The 13765-nt window shown below is 38.5% G+C and overlaps 1 protein-coding gene across 3 annotated transcripts in view; it reads left to right on the top strand.

Annotated features, from left to right (window-relative positions):
* LOC135698300 (protein qui-1) overlaps window positions 1–13765 on the top strand; it is a 252835-nt gene that overhangs the window by 213988 nt on the left and 25082 nt on the right. For all 3 annotated transcript variants that reach the window (XR_010517471.1, XM_065218228.1, XM_065218216.1), the window contains exons 17-18: window positions 5807–5989; window positions 6119–6214. Coding sequence is in view for 2 of the 3 variants with exons in the window: in XM_065218228.1 (XP_065074300.1) it covers window positions 5807–5989; window positions 6119–6214 (279 nt within the window). In the remaining variant the exon portion in view is untranslated. The remainder of the gene's footprint in view (window positions 1–5806; window positions 5990–6118; window positions 6215–13765) is intronic.

The following is a 13765-nucleotide window of genomic DNA, read 5'->3' as shown; positions in this document are numbered from 1 at the left end:
ATTTATCAGGAAAGTATGCCAAATAAAATCATATGTTAAATAATTTTACCAAGAAAGACAAGGTACTCTCTGGGAGTTTTTTGAGGAGGATATAGAAAATTCCATCATCACCTGGAGCTATCATATTTTGAAACTTTTAAGCTATAGATCTTACTTTGTTCTAATCAGTGCTAGTCAGGAATCATCAAAAATATTCCTTTTCTGAATTTGTGATCAAAATTTGACTTTAAGTGCTGAAATAGGCTTTTGAGTTTTTTTTTCAATTTTTTTTTTGAGTTTCCAAAAGAGTTTGGAACTTGAGTTTAATTTCAAAGCATTATTTTCAAAAGTTTTGTTCCTCAGGGCAGTGAATCGCTTTTTATTTTGTTTTAGCAAATCCCACCAGATAACTTTCATGGCAGGACCGCGTGTTCCTTAATATTGCCTCCTGCAGACATTTTTCAGACGGATCAAGAGTTGCAGATAATCGTCTATTAATATTGAATCGAATTTAACCTCGCATTTTGGTACTGAGGCAGCACTTGTTTCAACTATAGAACTAGTCAGAGATTCAAGAGCATTATTTATATCATCTTTGGTTTTCAAAAGAATATTTGGATCAATGTTATTGATATGTCAATCAGCTCCATGGTAATTGGAAAGGGATATTTCAAAAGTAACTGCACGGTGATCAGATCTCGGATCAGAACTGAAGTCAACATGGATAACCAACTGGCTACAAAGTTGACATAAATCAGTTAAGAACAAATCGATAGATGACGGATTTCTTGCTGATGAAAAGAATGTTGAGCTGTTTCGATATTGAGTAGTGTCATAACCTGCAGAACAATCATCAAACAGAATAAACCATTACCATTGGAATTGCTTTGAACATTATTTTATGAGTGGTGTTTTGCATTAAAATCATCAATAGTTAAGAATTTAGACCTATAACGGGGTCACCCTTGTTAAAAATCTTTTGCTGACCTTCGCATTGGAATGGCAATAGGCAGTAATTAAAGAAAGTTGTCCAAATTTTGTATCGACAGTAGTATTTCGAAATCTTTGATTTCAGATGAAGAAAGAATTTGATGTTTGATACGTCTATGAATAATGATAGCAACGCTACCACCGGCTCCATTAAGATTTATAATTATAAGTTGCATTTCTTTTAACCTTATGGTTAGGTTTAAGGAACGTTTCAGTGATAACGCTGACATGCACCTTATGAACTCTCAAAAGGATAAATAGCTTGTCTTCATTATCTTTACGTGATCCAGCATTCCAAATAAAAATATTTAATGTTTTAAAATCAATTAATGATTTTCATAGTCATGACTATGTTTTTAGTAAATTTTACTCCTGTTTGAATAGCATCAAACATGGAATTAGTTTTCAGCATATCAATGATTTCTGTAAAACAAGCATTAATGCAACTGAAGAAAAAATCATCAAAATTTCGATTAGAATAATGTTAGCTAGAATTTTGATTTCTACCAGCTGCAATAGCAGCATAGGTAGCGCCATTTATTTGCTGAACATTGTAAGCAGCAGGTATAGATAAAAAAAATTGAAGCTTGTGAGCTGTTTGAGCCCGTTGCGCGAATTTCCAGGACAGGATTTCATTTTCATTTCGAATGCTCCAAGTAATTTTTTCAAAATATCTTTGCCCTGTACTTTGACTATTACTTCTGCGTGAAGTCGACGATTTACATAGTTGAAGATGCTAATTTCAAATAACAGACTAAAGTGGTAATTTTTATACGATAGATGAGGAGGAGATGAAGGTAAAGAATTGATAGTTCCGTTTAGGGTACGGCAGTGTGAAATTGTATATATATAGAGAGTAGACAGCGAGCTAGGACAAAATCTTTGCCCTATTCAGGAATTCACCACTGAGCAGCCCTTTCAAGACAATCTTGAACAGACGTTCGGTTTTGGTGTAGTAAGTGAAAAATTGGTGTTGCTTCTCAGTAAGAAACTTGCGAAGCCATTTGAATCCGTCGAAGGTTTCAGCCAATACACAGTAGTCACCCCGACGACCAATTTGAAGTGAAATCTTAAATTTAACGAAGTTCAAAAGTTCAAAAGAAAATCGGAAGCTGTTATCACCTTTTATCACAATAAGGGGGATGTTTACCATATTGGCATTAAGCCGAGAATGTTTAATGGAAATTGCCTGCATGATGGATTATTCTCGTCATCCGTGAGCATATCAAATTAATTGCTCAAATAAATATTAATAATAAGAGGGACCAATAGATTACCCTTTTCTTTTGCGTTAAGGCGCCAAGGCGAAAGTGTCTCCAAATCGACTTCCAAGCAGATTACTAGCAGAATCCAAAAGATCGAAGAGGAATTTTCTAAATCGGAATCCTAGCAGGATTACCTCGAGTAGAGTCCAAAGTATCGAAGAGGAATAAAAATCGAACAAGGTTCTCAGAAGGAGATTCCCAATCTTGGCTGTGGTACACTTATCTTGCTAGAATGAAAAGGTGTATAAAACTGCCAAAAGAACCAACAAACTGGAAATACAAACAAGGTACACACAGTCATTGTTGTAAAGGTTCGCCTCCTTTAGGAAGGTGATGAGGGCGGCTGCTGGTGGGGACTCGTCGTCCAACAGGTTCCGAATGCTGATTGACTCCAAGCCGAAGGCAGCCCGAAGGTCCTCTAGCTCCGCGCAGTTCACGAGGATGTGCTCCATGGTGGCTGACACTCCGCAGGTTTCGCAGGTCCTGCGGAACGGTGTTCTTCCGAAGTTGTGGGAGACTCTGCTGTGCCCGGTGCTCAGCCTTGACACCACCTGTTATTCTCTTAGGTTTGGTCGACCCTTCAAGGTTCCGATGATCGCTTTGGTCATCCGAAGGTGGTGTGTCCTGTTGTTCCTCCACTCAGTGTCCCAGACTTTCCAAACCATCCGCTTGATCCACTTTTTGACATCTTGGATCGGTACATTGTCGGTGGACCTGGGTCCAGTGTGGCCTGAGCCGACGTGGTGGTCGGCTGTTACGTTCCCTTGGATCGCACAGTGCGCATGCTTTACCGTCCCTTGGATCCACGGATACTTCGGTGTTTCTGTTGTTAGGGCCAATATCACGCTGTGTGAGTCAGTTACGACTTATATCGGCCGGTTGGCGGGAAACTTAACCGCGTGGAGAATGGCCGCTGCCTCAGCTGAGAACACCGGGCATTAGGTCGGAAGCGATCTGCTCACAAGCAGACAATCTCCGGAGACCCCGTTCCCACTCCGCTCCTCGAGAGAGAGCCGTCGGTGTACCTAACTTCATAACCTTGGTAGTGCGTCCCGAGCGTTTCGACAACTGTCCGGTGTAAAGCCAGCGAGTTGTCTGCTGCCCTGAATCGGTCCTTGATTCGGCTGTCAATTTTGTTCTTGTGCGATTGCCAACATTTGTCTCCGTGCCAGTGGATCCTGACCATTGGAGGGAGATCGACGTCGGCGGCCGTGCGGGGGAGTCGGTTCGCCTCGTCGAGGAGAACAATCCTGTTGTTTCCCGACGTTTTAGCTAGAAAGGCAGCGGCTTTGGTAGCAGTAGCTGCGGTGAAAACGAGTTAAAAAGGTAGTATACCGGCTTTAGTTATTCATTGATTTCAAAGCCGATAGCTTTCTGATATGATTAATCGGTTGCTTTTTAGGCAACACTGCATCTTGCACTTATGACATATAAGCCTGGATTTTTGGAATATTCTTTACCCCATTTACACTAATGTTGCCTGCTTCCAAAGATGTCCGATTATCAAGATATCCATGTGGGCAGTTTTGTCACACAAATCACAGGTGACATATCTTTTCCCTAGCGGATAAACGATGAACTGCAGATGGAATCTATCTCAGTATGCTGGTAGACGATGTAATATTTTTTTTTGTTTATTAATTAATTCGGACAGAAACATATGTTGGAAGAGCAAATTAAGCCATACGGGTTTAAAAAACGTGAAAATTACAAGGAACTATTTGCAAAGCTGATCGAAAAATTAGGCAAGTCGATTAAAACTAAATTGTAATTTGTGATACAGGAAGATGCAGGTAATACTGCAATTACATTGTCCATCACCTTTGGGGTTAGCAAGTTTAATTTTAACAGAGGTGTAACCTTTCGATCTGGTTTACTTTCTAGCTTCTATGAGCTAATCGTAATTATTCGCTTATTTGGCTCAAGCCTTGAAGGTTCTCACATTTATTTTACGCAAACCCTGACAGTTAACAGTCTTATATATGCTCAAAACTATTGTATTGTATTTTGGTCCGCAGTATTGGCAGTATCCATGTAGGCTTAATATATCTCACAATGTTGGAAAATGGACGGAAAAATACATTTAATTGTGTACCACTGAAATTGACTAAAACAAAAATATAGTTCATATCATTAATGTAGGAAAACAACATGGAAATGGTTTCAACCCGCGGAGAATACAGGAAGTTTGGGTTTTTTGCTTTTCCTTCCTAAAAAAATTACCTTGAGAATAAAAATGTAAAAAAAAATTGTTACTTCCTGTATTCTCCCAAGGATTAAACTATTTCCAGTCGATTTCGCAAATTGTTTGCCGTCAGAAATGATATGAAAAAAATATGCATAAATCTAGATAGAGCTGGAATTAGGGCGTAATAGCTTTTGTAAACAATGACTTATCTAGATGATTTCTCGAAATTCATGATTCTCGCTGGTGGTGGTTTGTAAAGGCGTGTCTTGATTTCCTAGAAATAAACGAGAGAAGTTATTATTTACAAAGGCTGTTACGACCTAAATCCAGCTCTATCTAGAAGTATGCAACTTACTTCTCGCAATGAAACCAAATCGATTTTAAAGTTTGCAGTTCGTATCATAATGAAAACTAATTTTAATTTCAACTGTCGCGACAGAAGTCTGATATCATATTGTGCCTTCATTATGCAGCCAAGACTTTTTAAATGAGAGCAACTTAACTTGAAGTTCTGTTGCTAACGTCTTGTTTAAAATTTAATTTAAGTTCATCTGTCGTTGAACTAACGATTAGGCTCGTATTCAATTAAACATTTTGAATGCAAAATCAATAATCAAATTGATTTAATTGAAAGCAGGATTAGTTTTTCGTTTGATTCCACAGTGTAACATTTTGCTCTCATTTATGGCTGTGTCAACTGTTAAGTCAACCAAAATGAGATCAACTGGAGTATTCAAAATAAGTTACATCATAACAGCAAATTTTGATCTCAATTTGATCTGCAGCTGTACTCACTCACTCACTTAGCACTCATTTTCACCCATCCACTTTTCACACCCAGGCGAATCATTCACTTACCAACACACCCATAATCTCATTCTCTTACTTTTCCTTTACTATTATATTCTCAGTCGATCCACAAGATAATTAAGAAGATTAGCGCCACGGACAAACTTTCGCTTTTATATATTAGAAGAAGATTGTGCAAATGACGACAGTGACGAATACAGCTAGTTACATGCTAGTATCTGTATTTTGGTAACGGAACATCACTCGGTATCACCGGTAAAGTCGAGATCGATATTACCGGTACAACAACCCTAGATACGCCAATGGCAACACATCTCTGTTATGGTATGAGATGGATCAGGACAAAAATAAGAGTATAATTGACTTCAATGCATAAGTTTAATATAATTTTAATTATTCACGGTACCACCATTATCGCCATTGTTATTGCGTTCATATGCAGCACTATTTGATTAAAAGCTTCATTATTACGCTTGGGAGCAGCGAAATATTAATTTAATTCATGATATGCAAATCGTTGTTTGGGGCAAAGAGCACACAGCCAATTTAATGCATTTCATTCGACTATTTGCAGATCACAAAAATCGACCATCACCGGGGTCCGGTCACGGCCATCCACGTGGCCATGCCAAGCGAGGTGCTGGTTTCTTCCAGCCACGATGCCACAGTGTGTTTATGGTCCCTGGACAATTTCACCCTACTGAACTGCATCCAGTTAGCTCATCCGGTGCTTAACTTTCAAATATCCTGTGATTCGGTAAGAAACATCGTAAATTTATACACTTTTCTCCCGACAAACCAACAAAAAAAGAGTTTGAACTTGTCTGGACTTTTCTGATGTATTTCTTTACCAATGTGACACTTTTTTTCTCTTCTGTTCCTGCAGATATTTCTACTGGCGTATTGTGATGACAATGGTCTTTACCTGCGAGCTCTCGCAACGGGCACCGAGCTGCACGCTTTAAAAGGACACAAATCGAAGGTAAGCTTCTTACGGAAAATCTAATCCCGTAAACGGAAATTACTCAAAAGAAGGCAATCGGATGGGGGAAATGGAACTGAGGAGTAAATGGGGATGTAGAAGCGAATATCAAAGAAAAGTCAAACGATAAGGTTTTTCTCTTTCTATCTTTCGTTGTGAGGGTCAAAAGACGACAACGACGATGTTGAATTATGAAGCAATTTTGTTCGGCCCCTTTTCATTGTTTAGTATGATAGGCAGGAGAAAACAGAATAAGTCCTTGAAGGACAACAGGTTCCAAATACCGCAAGGCTATAAACGTTCATTCGATTAGGAAATGTAAACAAAATGAAACTCCCAAGAAACTAATGTTTCGATGACCGGCACAACTGAGAAGCTTTAAGAAACTTGTATTTCATAATAAATTGGGTGCCCTGGTGTGGTATAATAGGGGAAGAAAGTCTAAAATGCGCAGAAGGGCAAGACGCCAGATGTGGTTTTTCAAAGCATTCCCGTTTTAATTCATGAACTTTAATCGTAGCATTGGTAGTTCAGTACTTAAACACAACAAATTCCAGAATTAGAAATGGTGAAGATATGAAAACCCAAATTGGATGTTTTGTCCGGGGTGCATTTTGGCATATTCTACCCTACATGTATGATCCTTTACGACTCCGACAGTGTTCTTTTTCTAGTGTTTAGAATAATAAGAACGTAACTGCTTTTGTTAATCAAAAATCATTCATCTTCTTTCGATTGCAATCGCGTTTTTGTCATACAATGAAAACGACAGAGGGATATGGGAGTCGGAGTGCAATAGGCTATCTCAGCTGTCACTGGTTTACACCGTTTTTTATACGTGTAGAAGAATTATTTAAAAAAGGGGGGGAAATGTACCAACTGGCAAACGCAGTATTAAAACACATAATCTGATGCCAAATGCTATTTTTCAACAAGGTAGGATCAATATACGGGGTTGAACTACATTTAATGAATTCAATCTGGAAAGATGCAAAATGCCTCAAGCTCTATTAAATCTACGTGCTCTAATTTAGACCCCTTTTTCATTTGACATGTTTGACTACGTCTTACGGGAAGGTACTGGGGGTAATTCAAAAATCTAAAATTGCGACCGTCACGAAAAGGTGTAAGGTTTTGAACGCTTATTGCTTTGTCATTTATAGATGAAATAAAAATCCAAATACACCATTCGATAGGAAATAACTTGCTAAAATAAATACTTTTTCAATTTTCTCAACAAAATCATTGAAAAATATAAAAATAAGAAGTAATAATTGTATCACTATTTCAATTAAATAAACGTTCTCCCCAAACCAAGTAGTCATAATCGAGTACCATTTGGTTGCGCATCGTTTTGCTTGAACCTGTTAAACTATATAAGAGCTCTGCTGTCGTTCCTCCGCTCATTAAAGATTCGGACGGCGTGGCAAGCAGAAGCAGGAGCAAATCAGGAAAAGGTGGAGTTTTTCCCTCTGCCTCTGCTGAACATTATCAAAGTCAGGCTAGAGCGCTGCTGTTGTGAATCCGCTCATTTTCGCATCGGACGGATGGTAAAATAGCAGCAGTCAGCGTAATCACCTTGATGACAGCCAACGATGGGGTGGAGAGGATGTGGAAATTTTTGGAGATCGAAAAATTGGTCCTTTTCACGCCCTAGTCATACAAAAACGGTGGGAAATCCTGTCAGGGACGGGGCTTAGAAAGTAGTTTTTGTACAGAATATATAAAAAGGAGGGAGTTCGAATAGTGTATATACATTACATATGCATTACTGTAAGAACTGTCAAAATCCTATAAATTTACACACTAGTGTTCGTGAGATTCTGCTTGGCAAACTGAATTTATTAATGTATGGCCGTCCCCGTGTTGAAGTGGGATCCAGAGGGACGGTAAAAATTCATTTACATCTTTAAGTAGAGCTTTAAATTGTTGTTTGTTACAAAATTCAGGCAACAAGTGGATTAGCGAGTTTCTGGGTTGTGCTGTGCTTAGTTCGGTCCAACAAAAATTAAACCTCTAAAAATGGTTTGGAACGTCTCTGTGTAAACACAAGAATGGCAATTGTAATTGTAATTGTTCAGTGCATAGGCTGTGCCTTCCGCTAAGAAGGCTTATCTAGGGACCAACCCCCTAGTCTATACACCTACTGTCCTTCCCGTTGCACTCGTCAGCTCGTGCGATACTCTAGACACACATGGGTGGTCGTATCTTGGTCGTCCCCTGGGTAGGCTCGTGTCCGTCCAGGTTCTGGTACATTAACTTATCTATATGCATGGTAATTATACTTTTAAAACTCACCTTTTGATTATAATGTCGAAAATGCTGAAAATAAATAAAGGTTAGCGATCCATATAAGGTGTGTGCTGCGACGGAGTAGTAATTGAAGGAAATGAGGTTCTGATGTGAAGTGTAGGTAATTCTAAAATAGGTAAATCAATTAATCATTAGCTGCTAACAGTTACTAATAAATGGGTACGATAAATCACTCATCAATGAGTATTGCCACTCCCACTGAAAAATGGGCAAAACCTTAATCATAAATGGATATTCGATTCCTACCGTGTATTTAAAGTAAAGTTAGGATCTTATCAAGCAAGCACACACCTTTTACGATTCTTATCCTACTTACGGTTTCCTGCACATACGACTTTTCCTAGATACAAGCTTCGTCCAGTATACATAGGCTGTCTCCAACCGGCATGATCCTTTCTGTCTGCATCCTCTTGCCGGTGCAAGTTTAATTCTTCTTTTCTTGTTCGAATTTTCTCGCTACTTTTCTCCTATTGAACTTCTGGTCGTGTTCCCATTTGCCCTCAGGCAGTTAATATTAGTACATGATAGGAAGAAAGAAAGAAATAGAACAAGTTAAGTGTGAGCCGCATGCACTGGTTACTTATTTGGGTCATGGTGTTGTCTTCCCTATTTATTTGCCTCTATTCGCTCTCATATCGCAACGTTAAACTCTGGATCAACAATAGAAAAGGGCCCATCAGCATTTGCAAACAAACCGCCCCAAAGCCCCCCACTCACAAAGCGAAGGCCACCCACGCAAACCAACACCATCATCGGATAGGGGAAACTTCCACCTAAACGAAGATGGTGTTGGTCTGCGCGAGCAGCCTCCGATTCGTGAGGAATGGGTCTTGGAACGGCCTGCCCTCAAATGCCGATGGGCCCCCCTCCATTGTTGATCCAAAACTCACCCCCTTCCCTCACACTATTATGGTCGGAAAAGAGAACCCATATTTAGTAATCTATCGCGAACTGCGATGCAGAAGATATTAATAGCAAACTAATCTGGAACTGGTCTAAGACATATGACCCAGTGAGTATTGACACCTCACACTGTTGTGAATGAGCACGGACGTGAGATTTACTAGAGTATTAAATGCAAAACGCAAATTCAAAATAGACTTGACAAGTCATCGTCAATCCCCTTATTCTTGGGCAGGGTCTGACGATGTGAATCTGATTTTGTTCAGTGAACGGGCTCCATATGGTACATTTTCTCACTATGAACATGTCATTTCCAGCCTATCTGAACTATTTAATAAATGGAAACCATAACATGGGTTACGCTTCCCCTAAGCGGGCCCTCCGCATCCTATCTCTGTCTTATCTCAAATGCAAATGGTTTGAATGCATCAATATATACATTGGAAATGACGTTCAATCAAATAAACCCATACCCCACTCACTTGACCAGGCTTCAGAATCGTCCAGTGGGCAGTGCGCTCTACACTCCAAGTTTCCTTTCTTTCAAATTCATCCCAAATTTGATATTTTACCCCTTTGAGTGTTGATTAATCACAATGAAACATTGTGACAGAGCACGGACTTGAGGTTACTAGAGTATTAAATAATCTAGGTCCTATTTAGGATTATATCTGAAAAATCCAAATTTGGCCAACGCCCACCGTTAACACAAGAATGGCAAAAGGATAAAAGTTAGATTTCTGAATGCGTGTAGTTCTAGTTCCCCATCAGCAGGACCACTTGGATGAACGAGTTTTTGATTGCTTCAAGTAGCAAATTATGATTAAATATTGAACATGGACCAAACTTTCTAATTTTATGAAAGCACAACTCTGAATATCAAATTTTCGATTATACTGATGGAAAAAAGTGAGGGGGCAATCTCATTGGCTGGCCTGCTTAGTAGTAATAATCCGACTAATAATGAGTCATAGCCCTGTATTAGTCGTATGTTAGCTTTATATAACAAAATCAGTCCAAATTAGCGGGCCTATTGGTTGCCTCCCAAGTAACAATTTGGATTTTATGAGGGTACTGTAGACCATGAATTAGACTTGTAGAGTGCTTTACAACCGTAATAAAACTTGCAATGTTACTTGGGCTAGGATGTGCAATACATCCCAAGTAACATTTTATGTTTTATGTAATACTACAAAGCAACTATAAAACAACATTCATAAAACCCTGGTTAAGGCTATTTTGTCATTAATGCATCCACCAAAACCTCATTAAGACTAGAAAATGTCTAGTTGGCCCACCCTGGAGAAGGTTCTGAAGGGTGTATTCTCGAAGCTCTTCAAGATTGATTTACTGCAAAAGGTTGTATGGCGAACGTATTGAGAACCATTTAAAAGCTACAATGAAAGCTATTTAGCAACAATAAAAACCCTTTCCGAGCCATTTCCCCTAGCCGCATGCTGAATCCACTAGGAAAGCATCAATCAAGATAGAAAAGGATTTATGAATCCGATCTTATCAAAATAATTAAAATCATCAGTTTCAAAAAGCAAAAGCATACAAATCTTGTTGAATATCCGAATTTATTACAATATTTCTCATTAAGTGGCCTAGTCTTGTTGAAATGTACGTGAAAACATCGAAAAAATTAAGTCTACCCTCGTTAAACGTCGATTTGACTAATTATTTAACATTGAAAAAAAAAATACATTCTTCAGATCGAGCTTGGTCGAGACCTTTTTTTATTATTTTCGCATTTATATGTTTGCTCATTGCTAAATTTAACGAAATAAAGTTATATCTAAGAAAACATTGTTTGAAAATCGAAGATTGTAAAAAAACAAGCAAACTAATTGCAACATGGCGGTGGCATAAAAATTGATTTTCATGGGTCATTTGTGAAGAAGTTGTTGTGCTTTCAAGAATTCCTTAACAAATTAATAAGGTTTTAAAATGGCTTTTATGAAGAAAACTTGCAGGCTGAATTGTATTTATCTAAAGCCATTTTGCTAGATTCTAATCCGTTCAGATTTATGGCAGCATTTATGGAGGCAAAGTTGCCTGCAAAAAGTTAAACGTCAAAGTTTGTTTATCTTTCGATAGTTGCGCTGAGAGATCCAGGATTCTTCCAGGTGGTTTTCTCCCGATGGATTGGGAGCAGTTACTCAGATAGTTTGCGATACTGTATTGCAACATTTCGCATTTCGAACAGCTGGAAGCGCAATCGTTCCCGAAAAAGATCCCCTTCTTCCGGATGGTTACAAAAGTGCACCATCCAATGATGCAGAGATGTACGATTGACTGAAATTTTCGAAGAGTCTTTTGACGAATAAAATCGCTGCTTTGGATCGGAAACCAGCTGATCTCCGCTAACTAACAGTTTCAGTGGTTTGCTGTCGGTTGTTATTTCGATTGTCATCGCAAGATCTGGAGAAGGTTGGTATGTTTTTCAACTTTAGACAATGTTTTATGAGCTCAAGGGCCCGCTCACTTTACTCTTCTCCGACCGATGGTCAGTCGTTGGTGGTGTGCTGGTTCTTCTGAAAAGTAAATTTATCTGAAATTGACTTTATATTTCCATCCTACTTCGTCTATCCTTCGAGATTTCCTTGTCATAAATTTGGCATTTATTAACTATGAGGAACCATTTTTAAGCTCAATTTGTAAAAAAAGTAATTGGGGAGTTAATGTTGCTTTTTAAAAAGGCTAAAAAGCAACAATACATGCTTTTTTCTCTAATGCAAAACCTAATTGTTTTATGGTTGCTTTTATAATGAAAGAACACGTTTATAAAGTATTTTATCATGACATTAATAAAAATGCTAATAACGTTTATGCTTGAATTACAGAACAGTTTTAAGGAGGGATTGATAACTGTTTTAAATTTATTTTTAAAACAAGACAGTTTTTGACTTTCTTGCCAGACTATAAAAGGTTTTTAAAACAGTAAAAAGCTGAATTATTAAGCAGTAATGTTTTACACTTTAAAATGCTATATTTAATCTAAATGGATTGTTCATTGCCGTTATAAAACCATCATAAATCAGAGTGGATGCTAAATGGTTACTGAATTGTTACTTGGGATGCTTGTGAACGATTTCCCACCGGAGGTATCCCACTGTGCTCAAGCATTTGGTTGAACGTGTTATCCATAAAAAATGTTATCGGGATGAGCATTGAAGTGTGCACGGGAATATATTTTATAACGGAGGATTAAAGACAAGTGTTTCATATGCGAAAATATACCCAACGGAAATTTCAGAAAGAGTCAGAAAAATAACTAAAAGGGTGAGGACAAGGAGAGAAAATGGAGTAAATTGGGGAAATGAGTTACTTCTACTGTATTTTAAATCAATATCAAGAAAAATGTACGAAAAGTTCACTAAACATCTCAACGCAGTCTACGTCAACCATTCGGTCGTGTCTTGTACACAAACCCACCATTTTTTTTAAACTTTTTTTTTGTCTGTTAGATTTCCTTAAGTTAGAAGTTTCGAAGCTAACGCATGTTCACATAGGCCTTGTACAAAGATAGATAGAAAAAAATGTATCCTGAAGAATAGATGCGTGAAATTGACAGGAAAACCTCTCCTTTTTGTTTGTTTACATTTTATTTTAAACAGGATTGAAATTAAAATTGGATAGCTCGGCTAGATTGACCGCTACCGCTTTTGCTTACTGAGTAGAAGATCGTGGGTTTATTCCCAAACTCCTCCAAAACAAAACAATTACTATGGTCGCATCGCCTGCTTAAGCGAATCCTGACACTTCACCTACCCAACTATCCAACTCCGTAGCATCTATGGGGGCGTCGGTGAGTCGCTGGCCTTCCGTTAAGTAGATGTTACATCAACAATATCCTTCATTTCCCCGTAACGGAGAAGATGGGCGTGGCCGGCAATGGTAATTGTCTTCCTTTTTCTGTGCTGAACTTTGATTGTAGAACTATTCACTCCCAAATAGTTTTCCTTAAGCAATTAGAATAAGAAAGATAAAGTAGATACATGACAGTTGTCAGTATGCAACCTACGAATTACACCGTTACAAACACAACGCAACGCAACGCAACGCAACGAACGGTGCCCGCTTTTTTCAACTGGTGACGGATTGAGGAATTTGAGTTATCGCGAAAGCTGTTTTTATGAGCAAATGTTGACTTGTTTTTTGATTTGATTTGAAGATTGCCAAGACAACAGGTCCACACCATCCCCGCTAGGTTTCCCAGCCAAGCATTCGAAATCCGCCGAAAAGATTCATTAATGCTCCGAGCACGTACAGCATACCGTACACCTTGATATCTCGGTGGAACATCTTGATTTTATGCCATCAGAGGATTTG

Source organism: Ochlerotatus camptorhynchus, unplaced genomic scaffold (genome assembly GCF_037179485.1).
Source record: "Ochlerotatus camptorhynchus isolate MF236.1 unplaced genomic scaffold, CSIRO-AGI_Acam_v1.1 ptg000008l, whole genome shotgun sequence".
Classification (NCBI taxonomy): Eukaryota; Metazoa; Arthropoda; class Insecta; order Diptera; family Culicidae; genus Ochlerotatus; species Ochlerotatus camptorhynchus.
Note: the sequence above shows the minus strand (reverse complement) of the source record. Positions and strands in the feature narration are given on the sequence as shown.